This window comes from Gallinula chloropus (assembly GCF_964237585.1).
Source record: "Gallinula chloropus genome assembly, chromosome: 3".
Taxonomy (NCBI): Eukaryota; Metazoa; Chordata; class Aves; order Gruiformes; family Rallidae; genus Gallinula; species Gallinula chloropus.
In genome coordinates, this window is record NC_140087.1 from 96,366,782 (window position 1) to 96,380,544 (window position 13,763).

At 40.0% G+C, this 13,763-nt stretch overlaps 1 protein-coding gene across 1 annotated transcript; it reads right to left on the minus strand.

The window, feature by feature from the left end:
- Positions 1-746: 746 nt before the first annotated feature.
- On the minus strand, positions 747-10,501 carry BEND6 (BEN domain containing 6; the record flags this gene model as incomplete). Its single annotated transcript, XM_084261161.1, has 6 exons — positions 747-1,011; positions 3,426-3,564; positions 5,944-6,136; positions 7,562-7,776; positions 9,841-10,018; positions 10,409-10,501. 6 exons carry the CDS (start codon positions 10,499-10,501, stop codon positions 747-749), a joined length of 1,083 nt encoding a protein of 360 aa, XP_084117287.1.
- Between the last annotated feature and the right edge of the window lie 3,262 nt (positions 10,502-13,763).

Genomic DNA, 13,763 nt, shown 5'->3' on the forward strand with positions numbered 1-13,763 from the left:
GAGGAATGCTCTAACTGTCTATTCACTATCTAAGAGGTAGCATACCAAAACTGAAACACAGGGACTAGAGGCTGGCACCTCTGCCCTGAACTCGTCGCTTCCAGAGACTGTTCTCCATTTCCTGACCAAAGGGATCAGGCAGTGTCATTGCCCTAAGAATGTTTTGTTGGTGGTGTTTTTGTTTGGTTGTTTTTTTCCTTTCAAGTTAACAGCATCCTTAACTATCTATTTTCTATCTTCTCTGCTTACGTGGTCCTGTGCTTTCTAACCCTGTGCTGGTCATAGTCTTCATTTCCCTATGAAATTATTCTGTTCTCTTTTCATACCTCTCTCTTTTTTTATTAATATGCAATAGCTTTCTCTGTTTGGTAAAGCGGTTTTCCATCAGCTGTCAAGGTGAAAGCAAAGGGATTAAGGTTCCTTTTATACATTCTTTTGGTATTAATTTAAATCATATTTTTTTTTCTAGCTAAGGGGAACTCTTCTTATATTCTTCAGAACAAGTTTATATTTTTAATTACTGTGTAACATGCATATATTTAATAATATCTTAAAGCCAAAGATATTAATATGCCTTCATTTTTAATATGCCTAGGGATTTTCATTTGTTTGAGAAAATGGGGTTTAGGCTTCTATTCTGCTTGCAGTATCTCGCTCCACTGTTGCTGGACTCATTTAGACATTACTTTAAAAAAAATTCTTCTTAATGTCCACTGAGAATTTGAACTGGTCTGAAATACCTTCTGTCATTCTTTGTCCGAATTCCTGACATCCTGTCCACAACCCTGGTTGGGAGAGGGCGCTGGTGAGCTTCTGGCGAGATGAGACTCCACCTTAGAAGTGGGTTTGAAGTACTCCTGCTGACCCTGTGTGGTGGGAGGTGGAGGAGAGAGATGGCTGTTGCTTTGTTGAACTTGTGTATTAACGGCTGTTGAATCATCATCCTGCTGGTCCTGTGTGCTGGGAGGAACAGCAGAAGCGATGATGCCCTGAGGAGCTGCTGTTGAGCCGCTGTTGAGACAATTTATAACTAAGCTTGAGATACTCGCATTACACATGCAATTACTACTGCTCTTAGTCTCCAAACACCAAAGCTGATTTATTAGCTAGTTAACTAGTTCTCTTCATTGACACATTCCCCTTTTCCTTATTTCATCTCAGCCACACAGATCTGAGATTTAGTCTGTCTTGTTGATTTAAGTCCATATTCCTTCTCTTGAATCATAATAATGCTCATAATCATGCCCTGAGGAGAGGCAGAGGAGGTGGGCAAGGAAGGAAGAGTGGGCAGGGGGAGTGGATCAAACCTGCAGTACCACCACTTTTAAAAGTTAGCAACTTTTGCTTAAGTTGTTACTAATGGTACTGCACAACAGGATTTTCTCTTGACCCCTCTTCTCTGTACTTCATTGCTGGAAGGTGAATTGCAGGAGGAACTGTGAGATTATGAGCATTTTTAAATTGTACTAATTTTTTTACAGAGAAAACTTGTGTCATCTGATTTAAAGGAATCACCACCATTATGCTAATTACTTACAAAGTGCTTAAATGCTTTTGTAGAGAGGAAATTCTGAACAGATGTAATATGAATCCATTATTAATGCATTCTAATAAGCATTCAAGACAGACTATGCAGGCAATATCTGCATTGGACTGGTTTTTACATAAACACTTATCAATAACACACACAAAGACATTTGTAAGATACCAAGTTTAAACTGTAAGATCTATAGACAGTATTAAAAAACAACTCAGAATTGTTACAATACTGGCTCAAGATCCTCCTGTCAGGGCTTCAGGAATACTGTGTTTGTACATGAGAAGACTCAGGAATTACCAAAATTTATGGATTCATCCGATGAAGATAAAGATTTAAAATATAAAATAGTTAAGATTTAATACTTTCAAAGAAAACAAGAGTCTGTCTCTGTGCTGTTATTTTTACCACTCGTGTCATGGACAAGGAAAAATAGTACAGTGAATCAATGCACACTGTATGTTACAGATACAGAGGACCTTTGTTTTATGAAGGCTTCTTATCTCTAGGAGAAAAGCACTAACATAGTAAACTGTAGTTTCACCAGGCTAGTGCATTTGCTTATTGTTTCCACATGGGAAAACCTGTGTATGTGAATTCTTCCAGTAAATATTATCTGAGTATTTCTCAAGTAGGAATTCATAGGCCACTGGTGATCCATGGAGTACTTCCAGGTGGCTTAGAGAGGAATTGTAGTAGCACAGCGCTACTTTTCACACAATTCTGTTGTAACATAGTCAGATATCTTGGGGTGGATTTCTTCTTCGTTCTGTGTTTGGTTTGGGGTTTTTTTAAGTTGTAAATATGCATTTTAAAACATGCACGAGATAACTGAAGCAGGAAGAAGTAAAATATTACTTCAGTATGGAAAGTAAGGACATATCTGTTCTCCCTGTCTCACTGCTTTTAATCTCTTCCCCAGTTCCCGAGGAGAGGCTGAGAGCACTGGGGCTGCTTATGGTCAAAAAGGGCCAAGGGGATTATATCTATGTGCGTTAATATCTGACTAGAGGGTGTAAAAAAGATGGAGCCTTTTCTCGGTGGTCCGCAGTGACAGGCCCAGAGGCCATGGGCACAAACTGAAACACAGGAGGTTTCCTCTGAACTTCTGGAAACACTTTTTCACTGTGAGGGTGACTGAGCACTGGTACAGGTTACCCAGGGAGGTTGTGGGGTCTCTGGAGATACTCAACCCAACTGTACATGGCTCTGAGAAACCCGGTCTAGGGTGACCCTGCTTTGGGCAGCAGGAGTTGGACCAGCCAATCTACAGAGATCTACAATCTATTCTGTGATATGTACATTTAGTATATATGGAAACAGTGCTATGCAAATAGCTGACTTGACTGATGACAGGGATGAGTTCAGCAATTTTAGACAAGTCTTTTTCATAGGGTAAGATTGACCATAATAAGCAAGATGTTATTTCATAATTCCTCTGCCTCAATAATTTAGGCCCTTCTGGCAGTAAGAGAATGCTAATTTAGCTGTCCTGTAGTACTTTTATTGGTAGGTACGAAGGAGGTGTAATTTTCCTTATCCTGACTTGTGGGTTGAAGCACATGTGACATGAAAATGGAATTGACTGGTCTCTCTTGAGCCTACAGAAAATAGAAAGAAAATCTAAAATAGATATACACTGATCAAAGTAACTCCTTGTTTACTGCTGCATTGTCTTCCTGTAATTTAATAGCCTTGTGCTGCTTTGTTTAGAATGAACAACTTTTTCTGTGCTGTAATGTTAAACCAGAGTGCTTCTGCATCATGGACCTTTTGTTCAAGGTTACAAAAATATCTACCTTCTTGGCAATGCAGAGGTGAACAGGTATTTTCACCTATCTTTGTGGGGTGATATATGGAATCAGACATTGTAGGCTCTAAGACTTACCAAAAGCTATGCTTCTGAAAAGCACCTGAGTTAACATCTTTGCTTAAAATTGGCTTCTTGGTGCAATTGTTCAGTTTTTGTCCCATCATTCGCCTAATTAAAGCATCATCTGTGTTTGGAAACAACTGTTTTGTGATTCCTGCAAAATAAAGAGATGATATATGAGGCCTCCAAATCAGGGAAACAACTTGTTTCTAGCACCTTGAAATTTTCAGCTACTTCAGCTCTAGTTACCTTACTGTCTTCACACACTACTTCATAGATTTTGCATGCACCAGCTCTTGCTTTTCTCTGTGCCTTCTATATCACTGTGCCTACTCTTGGCAAACTCATAGGGAGCTCCAGGGCTGGAAAGGGCTTCCTGCAGTGAGTGATTTGTGTTTGCTCATCCTCTTTGTTCTGTTCTTGAACAGAGAGTCCTATTCCTGCCCCACCACTCCTCATGCCTCTGAATCTTACAGGTTTCGTTCATTAATTTTCCTTTGCTGGTGATGTTTCCTTACCTAAAAATTTCTTTCTGTTTTGCTTGGCTAACTTTTTTTGAATGCAAAAAACCAAACAGGACTCAACATCAGGAGTCCCACTCTCCTCCATCATCTTCCCTTCCCCTGATTTTTTTCCCCCTTTCATTTTATTTGAAATCTTACGAGTTTCCATCTTCTCTAAGTCTGATCTACTAACTTGTTTTCTATAGCTCTAGAATTCTCAGGATTCCCTCTTAACTTTCTTCTTCTCCTGTGTAATGCTGACACTTTTCTACTTGGATTCAGGAGTGTTCTCAATTGTCTTAATAAACTTGTATGGCTTCTCTATAGGTTCCCCTGCGTCACTGAATTCTCTGCAGCATGCTGTATTCAGTGTCCTAATTATCTTCTCTGCTTCCCTTTTCAGTTTTGCCTAGCCTCCCCCCCAGAATGCACCTTTGGAGAAGTCACCATCATTTACATCGGGAAAGCCCATTAAGACCATCGAGTCCAACCATTCTTCTCATCCTATAAAATATTTTTAATTTTTCTCATACATCTTTCTGAAATTGTCTCATCTTATTGCCTCTAAATATATTTTCACCCTCTTACACACTCTTTGCTTTTCTCTCTCTTGACTTTGGGCCTTTTTCTCTAGCTAGGCTCTAAGGAAAAGAGGTTTCTGCAACTGATGCTGGCCCACTTCAACAAAACTGGACCAAGGTACAGAGACTGGAGCTAAGCTGGGAAGGGAACTGAGAGAACTGGGGAAGTTCAAGGGAATGGCAATGGGTGAGGGATTCCAATACAGGAATTTAGGATTTCTTGTTCAAGTATTAACATAAATTAAAAAAATCAGACTCCATGTGCTCACAAAATACTGTTTTCTTTAAAGCTGCTACTTCCATCTGAAATGATTCTCTTCCCTATTGAAGGGATGCAAAGGATTAGTAAAAAGACCTTTGTGAAACCAACCATAGCTTGAATGTGACAAGAGCCCTGAACAAACAACACATCCTTGATTGATTGTTAACATACTAACAAGAAAGCTATGAATAAGGTCGTTTAGTTTAGCAGAAGAAAGGCCTTGAGGAGGAAACTTTGTAGATAAGCAGAGCTTTGAGGAGGACACTTAGTAGATACATAGAAGAGGAATTCTTGCTGTACTTGGATGTGCATGTGGAAATCGGGCCAACCATGAACTGTAATGAACTGAGGAGTGTGATGGGATGAATCTGTGACCCTTGAGGAAGACAAGAATGAAGAAAAGCATCCCTCAACTCAAATTAATTGAGAAGCAGAAATACCATAAAAGGAGGAAAAGAGGTGGAAACCCAAATTCCTAAAATAGCCATGAATAGGTATTAGATGTCCAGTAATTTTGTTGAATATGTATGCAATGCTTGTATATAAACAAGCTACACTCACAGCTTGGTGTGCCTAAGGAGGAATGATCCCCATAGCACACAGCCTTGCAACAAAGAATACCTGCTTAACAGTTACACTGGACTCCTAAGTGAATTACCACGTTTCACTATGCACCAAACATTTTTGCCTTAAACCTCAGCATAAACCAAATTTTGTTTACTTCTCTGATCGCTATTCCTGTCTTCTGTAGTTATTGTTTCATTTTGCCTCCAGCACTGTTTAAAATGTCAGAATTCATAACATTCACTAACTTCAGAGTACAGCAGACATTATTTTAATTTGATCCAAGCGTGTCCTCTCTTTGCTTTCCTTTAGCTGTTATTGTCATGCTCCACATTTGACTCTTGTAGATTAACCTTTCAAAGGCTAAAAAAGAATTATGCTATCATCGTGCTGAGTAGCCAATTAAGCAAACCCCACAAAATTCACACAATAAAAATACTGCTGCTTTTATATTGCACTGACAGCATTTGTAACAGATGGGTTAAAAAAAGAATGTTGCTGAAGAAGGAAATAGGAAACAGCACATCATTGGAGTAGACCAGCTGCTAAGCATTACAGCCCCTCCCTCAGAGAAAGCGTTTGTCAAGTCAGAGCCATATTGAGTAATATGAACAAGTAATCACCTATGATCTCCTGAACTTCGTTCTGATTCATTGCTGGTTTTGCTGCTTTATCCTTTGAAGAGGAGGACTTTGCACCTGTCAGGCTGTGGGTAGCCATGTATTCGTGTGTATAAAGTGCTTGCATCAAGTCGTTTATAAACTTTTGAGGTTTGCTCTTGTTACAAAGTGCAATCTGCCACTTTTCAATCTTGAACTGGAAAACAAAATCGGTCATAGGCATAACTACTGCAGTTCTCTAGAAACACTAGACAGTATTACTTCTGAAGCACTTAATTTTTTTTATATACCACAATTTCAAAGGGAATATCTGCAAACTCTGCTTGAGATCAACACTAAACTTACATACTAACTCAACATTTGCAACTGTACATGCAAGTTGGTTATTTTTTTCAGAAGCAAGCCTGAGGCAGACGAAGGACCCCATTCATCCTAGCAACCACTTCACCAAGCCATCCTTATTACTCACTGGTGGAGACAGGACGTGTTCCGACACATCTAACTCCTTCCGCTCGCACTCCACACAGGCTGGCTGTGGGCCAGTTCTGCCCTGGAGTCTGTACAGCCTTGTGAGCATGGTGTGCCAAAGCTAATATTTCTGCCTCTGAGCAGACATGCCCTAAGAACCCTGACATCTGGTCCTGGGCTTTGAGAGTGACTTTGACACTCAGCAGTTGTACAGCGTAAGTATTTGATAAGTAAATTTGATGGGCTCTTTTAATGGACATCTTTGAGCTACCTCTATTAAGTAAAACCAGGCTGCTTAGAAAATTTGGTCTTTTTATTTCTTTGGAGATGTTAAGTCAAATTTTGTGTATTGTAACATTCAGTCAAAACATCATTGAAATGATGCTTGATAATTCTTAATAGATTTCTTTGGTTTTTAAGACCCCATGATAACACACAAGAATGATTTTCACTGTCTGGCATGGCTCAGTGCATAAAAATCCTTATGTAAGTTGTGAATACAGAAACTAGAATTATTCTTATACAGAAACTAGAATTATAATTATTATTTTGGTTACATCTTTATATTTTTCACATACAGCTTCTCTGCCTGAGATCTTTCAATTATGGTCTGTTATAATTACAGAGAATAGGGGAACATCTTTACTCAGTGTGCATGTATGTGTATGTATATATATATATATATATATATATATATGGATATACATATTTGTACTTAAGTCCTGGCCAGTGTCTGGAACATGAGCAGAGACATACTGTTCTCCATTTCCTTATTAACAGTTTAAACAGACTGCTCATATTTTTCTTAATTAGTTCTGAAACACTACCATTCCCCTTTGGCATCCAAAACAGTAGGCTGGAAGTTTTCCCTGGATCTCAGTATTTTCTTCATGCATCCACATTCTGTCCTTAGTAACAGACGTGGAAAGCCACTGAACTCAAAGTGAGTCTGAGAGTGTAGTGGCACACTGAATTAAGTGTAGTGTTTCTCATGGGAAGAGTCTTCTGTGCAGAAGGAGCTCATTAGTCACATCATCAACTGAATGACAAAATTATTTTTACTGATGCTTATTTTTTGTATTTCTAGTTCTATAACAGTAAAGTTTGTACTGTATGAAGTTTTAATTTTTATGCTTGAAATTGTCTAACTCACCTGTTTTTCCGTCTGTTGCTCCTCATCTTCCATGGTCAAAGTTATTGGTGAGCTGGAGTTACTATGCACAGCTGCATACGAGTCTGCTAACGGATTGTTAGATGCTTTCCAAACAGCATGTGAATGCAGGCCAGCCCCAGACGTCACTCCCCCTTTGAGCAGTGCTTCAGCCATCCCTACCAGCTCTTCAAAATGTGTGACTGCTTGTGGCAGCACTGCAATCAAATGGAAAGTGAGGGGGAAAACTGTAGTTGAAACCTTCAGGCTCTAATTACATAGCCATGTCTATTTTTGCCATTAGATTCCTGTTGTAATGTAAAAGAGTCAAAGTAGTCAGCAATGGCACTTTAACATACTTTTTTCCTATTCCCCCCAATGTGTTTCTGCCATTCTGCTGTCCCTACCCATGAAGATCTGGCCTGTGTTTCTAGAACAGTATAGATACTTCTCTGCAAGGCTAAGAGGAACCATTAGTTAATGTCCAACATGGCACTAAGCACACTATTTCTCTTTTTTTCCTTTTGCTGTCTCAAAATCTCTACAAGCTTGTGAAGCTATTGCATATGGGCTAAGTAATGTTATGTCTGTTTGGTTGGGGTTTTTTACCTTTATGCCATCTCTTTTTTAAACTATAGAGAGTATCTTTTACATAACCTTTTCTCCAAGTAATACTTATTTTCAAATATAAACTTTTATTCAGTCCGGTAAGAAGAATCGATTCAGAGCAAAAAGGGTGCAAGGGATGATGAATCATCAAGATATAGAACCACTAAATTACAGAAAATACTGCAAAAAAGACTAATTCTAGTGAGGCAAATGGACTTAAATGTGTCAGAATTTGTCAGACACTAACAAAATGTTTAAAAATAATATTCAGAAAGGTGGGGATGAGTGATTCAAACAAAGATGAATAACTTATGGAATGGAGTCACGTGGACAATTGTCCTGGGCTCAGCTAGGATAGAGTTAATTTTCTTTCTAGCAGCCTGAGGGAATGCTGAGAGCAGTGCTGATAACACCAGACAAGAGCAGTGATAACACACGGGTGTTTTTAGTTGTTGCCAAGCAGTCAAGGACTCTCCAGTTGGTCATACTGCCCTACTAAAGAGAAGGTGGGAGACACCCCGGAAGCTGGGAGGGAACACAGCCAGGACAGGTGACCCAAACTGGCCAAAGAGGGTATTCCATACCAATTACGTCGTGCTCAGCATAAACGGGAACTGGCAGGGGGGAGGACTGCACAGCTCCAGGCCAGAGGGCTTTAGGGATGGCCCAGTTCCGGGATGGCTCTGAGCTGTATGGCCCGAGTTGTGCAGTTCGCTGAGAAACTGCATTGTGTACCACCAGTTTTGTGTATTTTGCTATAAAGTCCTGTTATTATTATTATATCTATCTCTCTGCTTTCCCAGTAAACTGTCCTTATCCCAGCCTGGGGGAACACAACCAAGGTTTTGGGTTTTTTTGTTTTCCCTCCTCCCTCCCCTCCCATCCCCCCAATTCCCCCCTACACCCTCTTAGAGAGAGCAGCTGTGTGGTGCTCAGCTCTCAGCTGGGGCAAAACCAGTGATGGAACTGATAAGCACTTGCAAAATCGTATGACCAAAAGAAGATACTAGGCTGCCTAGGTATGATATGATGTAGCCAGGAAGGGAAGGAGCAAATTCTCTCTAAAGCTTCTTCATTCACTAATGTTTTGAAATTCTGGATTCAGCCTTGGCTGCCCCAGAGTAAGGGACAGGGAGAACTAAGAGGGGCTTCAGAGATTATCGCTAAGTGATGAAGGATTAATTTATAAAAGAATAAAATGGTTCACCTCTGTGAAAGGAGGTGAAATTTGTTGCTCCTGGAACTAACTCAGATTATCAATAATGAGGAATTACCAAAGAAGTTAAAACGGAAATAATTCCAGAATAAATAGAATTTCAGTAGATCAAGAAAGACTGGTAATAAATAAGGTTAGTTGCACTAGTCAGTGGAGTGTTTGAGCTTAGCTGGTGGTTTCACACAGCATATAGAAAGGGTCTCTTGGGAACAACAGGATTTAGACAGATTTTTCCATTTCCAACTCTGTGATTGCATGGCCTCTGTGTACGACAGGTTTTTTAAGTGCTGCTGGAATTAAATGTTGCCATGTATCAAAGACTTCAATGCTAATGGCAGGCCTTGATGGTGTCAGGTGCCTGAGCATCTGCAATTCCCATCCAAATGGCCTCTTATAAATCAAGCTTTTCATGACCTTCAGGCTTTCTTCTTCATCAAAACACTTCCCCTGCCTTTACCTTGAAGCATCACCAGGGACTGCCTTAGGCGGCAGTTTTCTCTCATGGTGTCTGTCAGCTTCCTCTTGAGACTTTTTATTTTGGCACACAGTTCTACCTTGGATAGTTGAAATAAGGGCTCTTCATCATCACTGCTACTTTCACTGTAGAGAAAGTTGCTTCCTGAATATTGTTCTCTCTGGAAAAAAAAAAAAAGGAAAAGAAAACCACGCTATCTAGAGCAACAACAACATGAAATTAAAGCACTAAAACTTAGCTTTAAAATATCTGGCTAAATAAGGATATTCTCTTTATACACAGAATGTATAAACAAACTCCATGCATTTTAATAATAGCTATTACTGAACACAGGTATTACCATTCCTATTAAAATTCAAAATGAAATATCAGAGTAATGCAGAACCGTTAGGTACTTGTCTCTCTCTTCTCCATTCACCAATTTTCTATGGTAGTGTCTTTCAGAACTGTTACCTTCACTAAAAGAAGAGTCTTACTCCCCCCCTTAAAGAAGTATATTTCAGTTTGCTTTTGTTTGATACATTAAAATTGCTGAAGATGAGATGTTTACCTGTTTGTTAATTAAAGATGTTTCAAGTTGACTCAGGATGTTGGCAGGAGCGGATGCCTGTAATGATTCCTTTCTTTTTATATGCTTCATCATCTTCCCCTGTAAACAAGAGCATAATAGCGCCTTTCAATCCATAGAGAGCCTTTCATTACAGTATCTCATGGTTTACCATTAACTTGTACTCACTGTGCACCTGACATTCTTGGTTAGTATTTTTGAAAAACATGCTTGTAACTATTTGTTACAATTCATGTTTTCTTTCCCCGTGTTTTGTCACTGCATTTCCCTCACTACAAGAAGGACATTGAAATACTGGAACGTATCCAGAGAAGGGCAAGGAAGCTGGTGAAGGGTCTGGAGCACAAGTCCTTTGACCAGCTGAGGGAACTGGAGCTATTAAAACTTAAGAAAAGGAGGCTGAGGGGAGACCTTATCACTCTCTGTAACTACCTACAAGGAGGGTGTAGAGGTGGGGGTTGGTCTCTTCTGTCAGGTAACAAGTGATAGGACAAGAGGAAATGGCTTTAAATTGCACCAGGGGAGATTTAGATTAGCTATCAGGAAGAATTTCTTTACTGCAAGGGTAAAGTACTAGAACAGGCTGCCCAGGGAAGTGGAGTCACTATCCCTGGAGGTATTTAGAAGGTGTATAGGTGTTGTGCTTGAGGACATGGTCTAGAGGTGGGCTAGGCATGTTTAGGCTGTGGTTGGACTCGTTCTTGAAGGTCTTCTCCAACTCAAGTGATTATGTGATTCTATTCTATGATTCTGTGACTGCAGATCTATCTGGTCCCATCCCTTCCCTTCCTTAGGCGGTGGTGAGATTTGTCATATGGGAGAAGATGTAATGGAGCTACACAGCATCCAAGTCCTGAGTAACACTTCTCTCTTTAAATAGCAAAGGGCAAAATCTAACTAAACGTGGGAAGACTGCTTATATTGCTACCTTCACTATACATTTTTGCGTATTAATACTGTGAAGAATCAATAGTGACAGTCTATTTTATTCCATTATAGGCTTACCAATATCAGGCATGTATAGACAGAAACTCACCTGTTCTTTATCCAGGTCACTGTCTTCACTCTCTGAGAATATCATTTCTATTCTCTTCCTCTTGCCTTTCCCAAGGACTTGTATTTTTGTTATTTCATCTGCTCTCAGTATCTTTTGCATCATCTCCACCAGCTCTTGGGGGTCATCTGAAGTGATGGGGGAAAACAAATAAAGGCCAAAGCACAGAAAATCAGGTAGCAATACCATACAACTAGATTGAAATTTCATATCCAGACAAATGCTCTGGAACTGCACTTACCACTCATGTACACAACTTTCACCAGGTGCTTTTCTGTCTTTCGTTCTGCCACAGGCCAGTTTACAAGCACGTGCTCATTTGGTTTCAGAAATCTTTCAAGATCATCATCATCACTGGGAAGGTCCTGTATCCACGATGTCTCTCCAATTTGCAGTGAATTATCATTTACAAAATCAAACAGTGTGAATTTTTTCATTGTTAAGTGGTTTCCTTGTCACTCAGACACTGCCTGCAGGATGACATAGGAAAAATTGCTATTACCACGTCATGCCACAGCAATGCTACACAGATACTTTTAAAAAGCATTCCCTCCCCCCCCAGTCCCCTCCTATTCCTGGATATTGGTAATTACCTTTAGGGAAATATCCTGGATAAGGATGTGAAAACTAGCCAAATGGTTTATTAACTCTCCCCTGAAAGATGGGAGTCTGTTCAATACACATACATCAAGACAGCTGCCTCCAAAATGATGTACAGAAAACAGCTTTCACTCACAGAGCCCTTGCTTCCATACTACTACTGTGCCTAAGTCAATCTCCTGCCCAGGATCCCTATTACAACTACATTTGCCCCAACAAAAATTCTTCAGTCCAGTCTCTGACTAAAAAACCACAGGCACGATAACTTTCCCTAGAACAAGGGAAGGTAGTACCTCTGCATGTTCTTATGAGGGATGCATGACTTTCAGGGCTGTACTAATCATCTCATGGGCAGCAAGATGTACAATTACAGCCACAAAAAACCAACCCAGAACAACCCAGGACAACTGACTGGATGAGGTCTGACACATTCTGGCAGCAAAAAAACTTGATGTACAGAAGAAATGACAGGCTGAGGGCTGGAAGAGAGCTGAGCTGCTTCATGAAGAACAGCAGCAACAAGGAGAATGCAGACCCAAATATACAGCTAAATATTTTGCTTACATAAACCAGTATTTTTAAAGGCAAGAATAATTTCTGGAATTTTTAAAGCACTGGATTTCCACACTGGGAGAAGGGAAATGTAATGTATGTTATTAAACTCTACTGGAAATGTAATCAGTTCATGTAAGTGCTTCCATTATACTCAGAGAAGATGTTTTCTACTTTAAAATTACTAAATCAGTAAAAAAACCCCAATAAGTAGAAATCTGATTCTGTCAAACCTTGGTCTTCTTTCCAGAGACAGACAGTTTGGCCTGTCTGTTCATAGAGGTGAAGTAATTTTACAGAGCCACAAACTCGTGAAATCCCAGATGCGACAGCGTGATTTGTGATTTACTTGGCCTCAATCAGTCGGAAGCAAATGTAGTGCCTCACGCAGGGGCTGTCAGAAAGGTAACTCAGAGCTGGCAACACAGAATTACGCCAGGCTATTATGTCAAAGTGAGAAAATCTGGCTGCAGTGCTCCCAGAAGCAGTGTCAATTCATCTGCAGAAGCCCAGCTCACCACTATTCACCACGCCTGCACTACACCTCAAAAGAGCTGGCTTCTCACACTGGGGTGAACGTGCTAATTGGAGAAAGGCAGCTCCACTCTTGTCCACATGTTTACTGATACAATGACGCAAGCAGCGTAAGAAATCACCATTAAAGAGAGTATTAAATCATGCTGTTATGCAGGATGCGCTGAGTTTGACAGCAGTAAGACTATTAAATATTGTCCCATTGAAGAAAAGAGGCTGCATTTGCAAGAATTCACATTATTTTTGGTTAAAGAGAGTTAGAAAGACCAGGAAACATCCATCCCATGTAGATTCTGAAGAGGAAGCAGTATGAATGTCTGTGCCTAGCATCAATCTCTGGAGGCCTCATTCTGCCATTGATCCATGCCTAGTGGATCCTCACACCACAGAAAGGGATCATTCAAAATGAATACACATGTAGACAAAGCAGGACACAAAGGAAGAAACGTTTCAGCACTGACCTCACTAGGAATAAGTGAGGTCCAAAGTGAAATGCCATGTTTGTCCAAACAACAGTTTAAAACAGCCCATGCATGGGACCTCATTGATCATCAGTATTCTTCTTTTTCAAACCGCTTTTGAGGCTATACACCATCT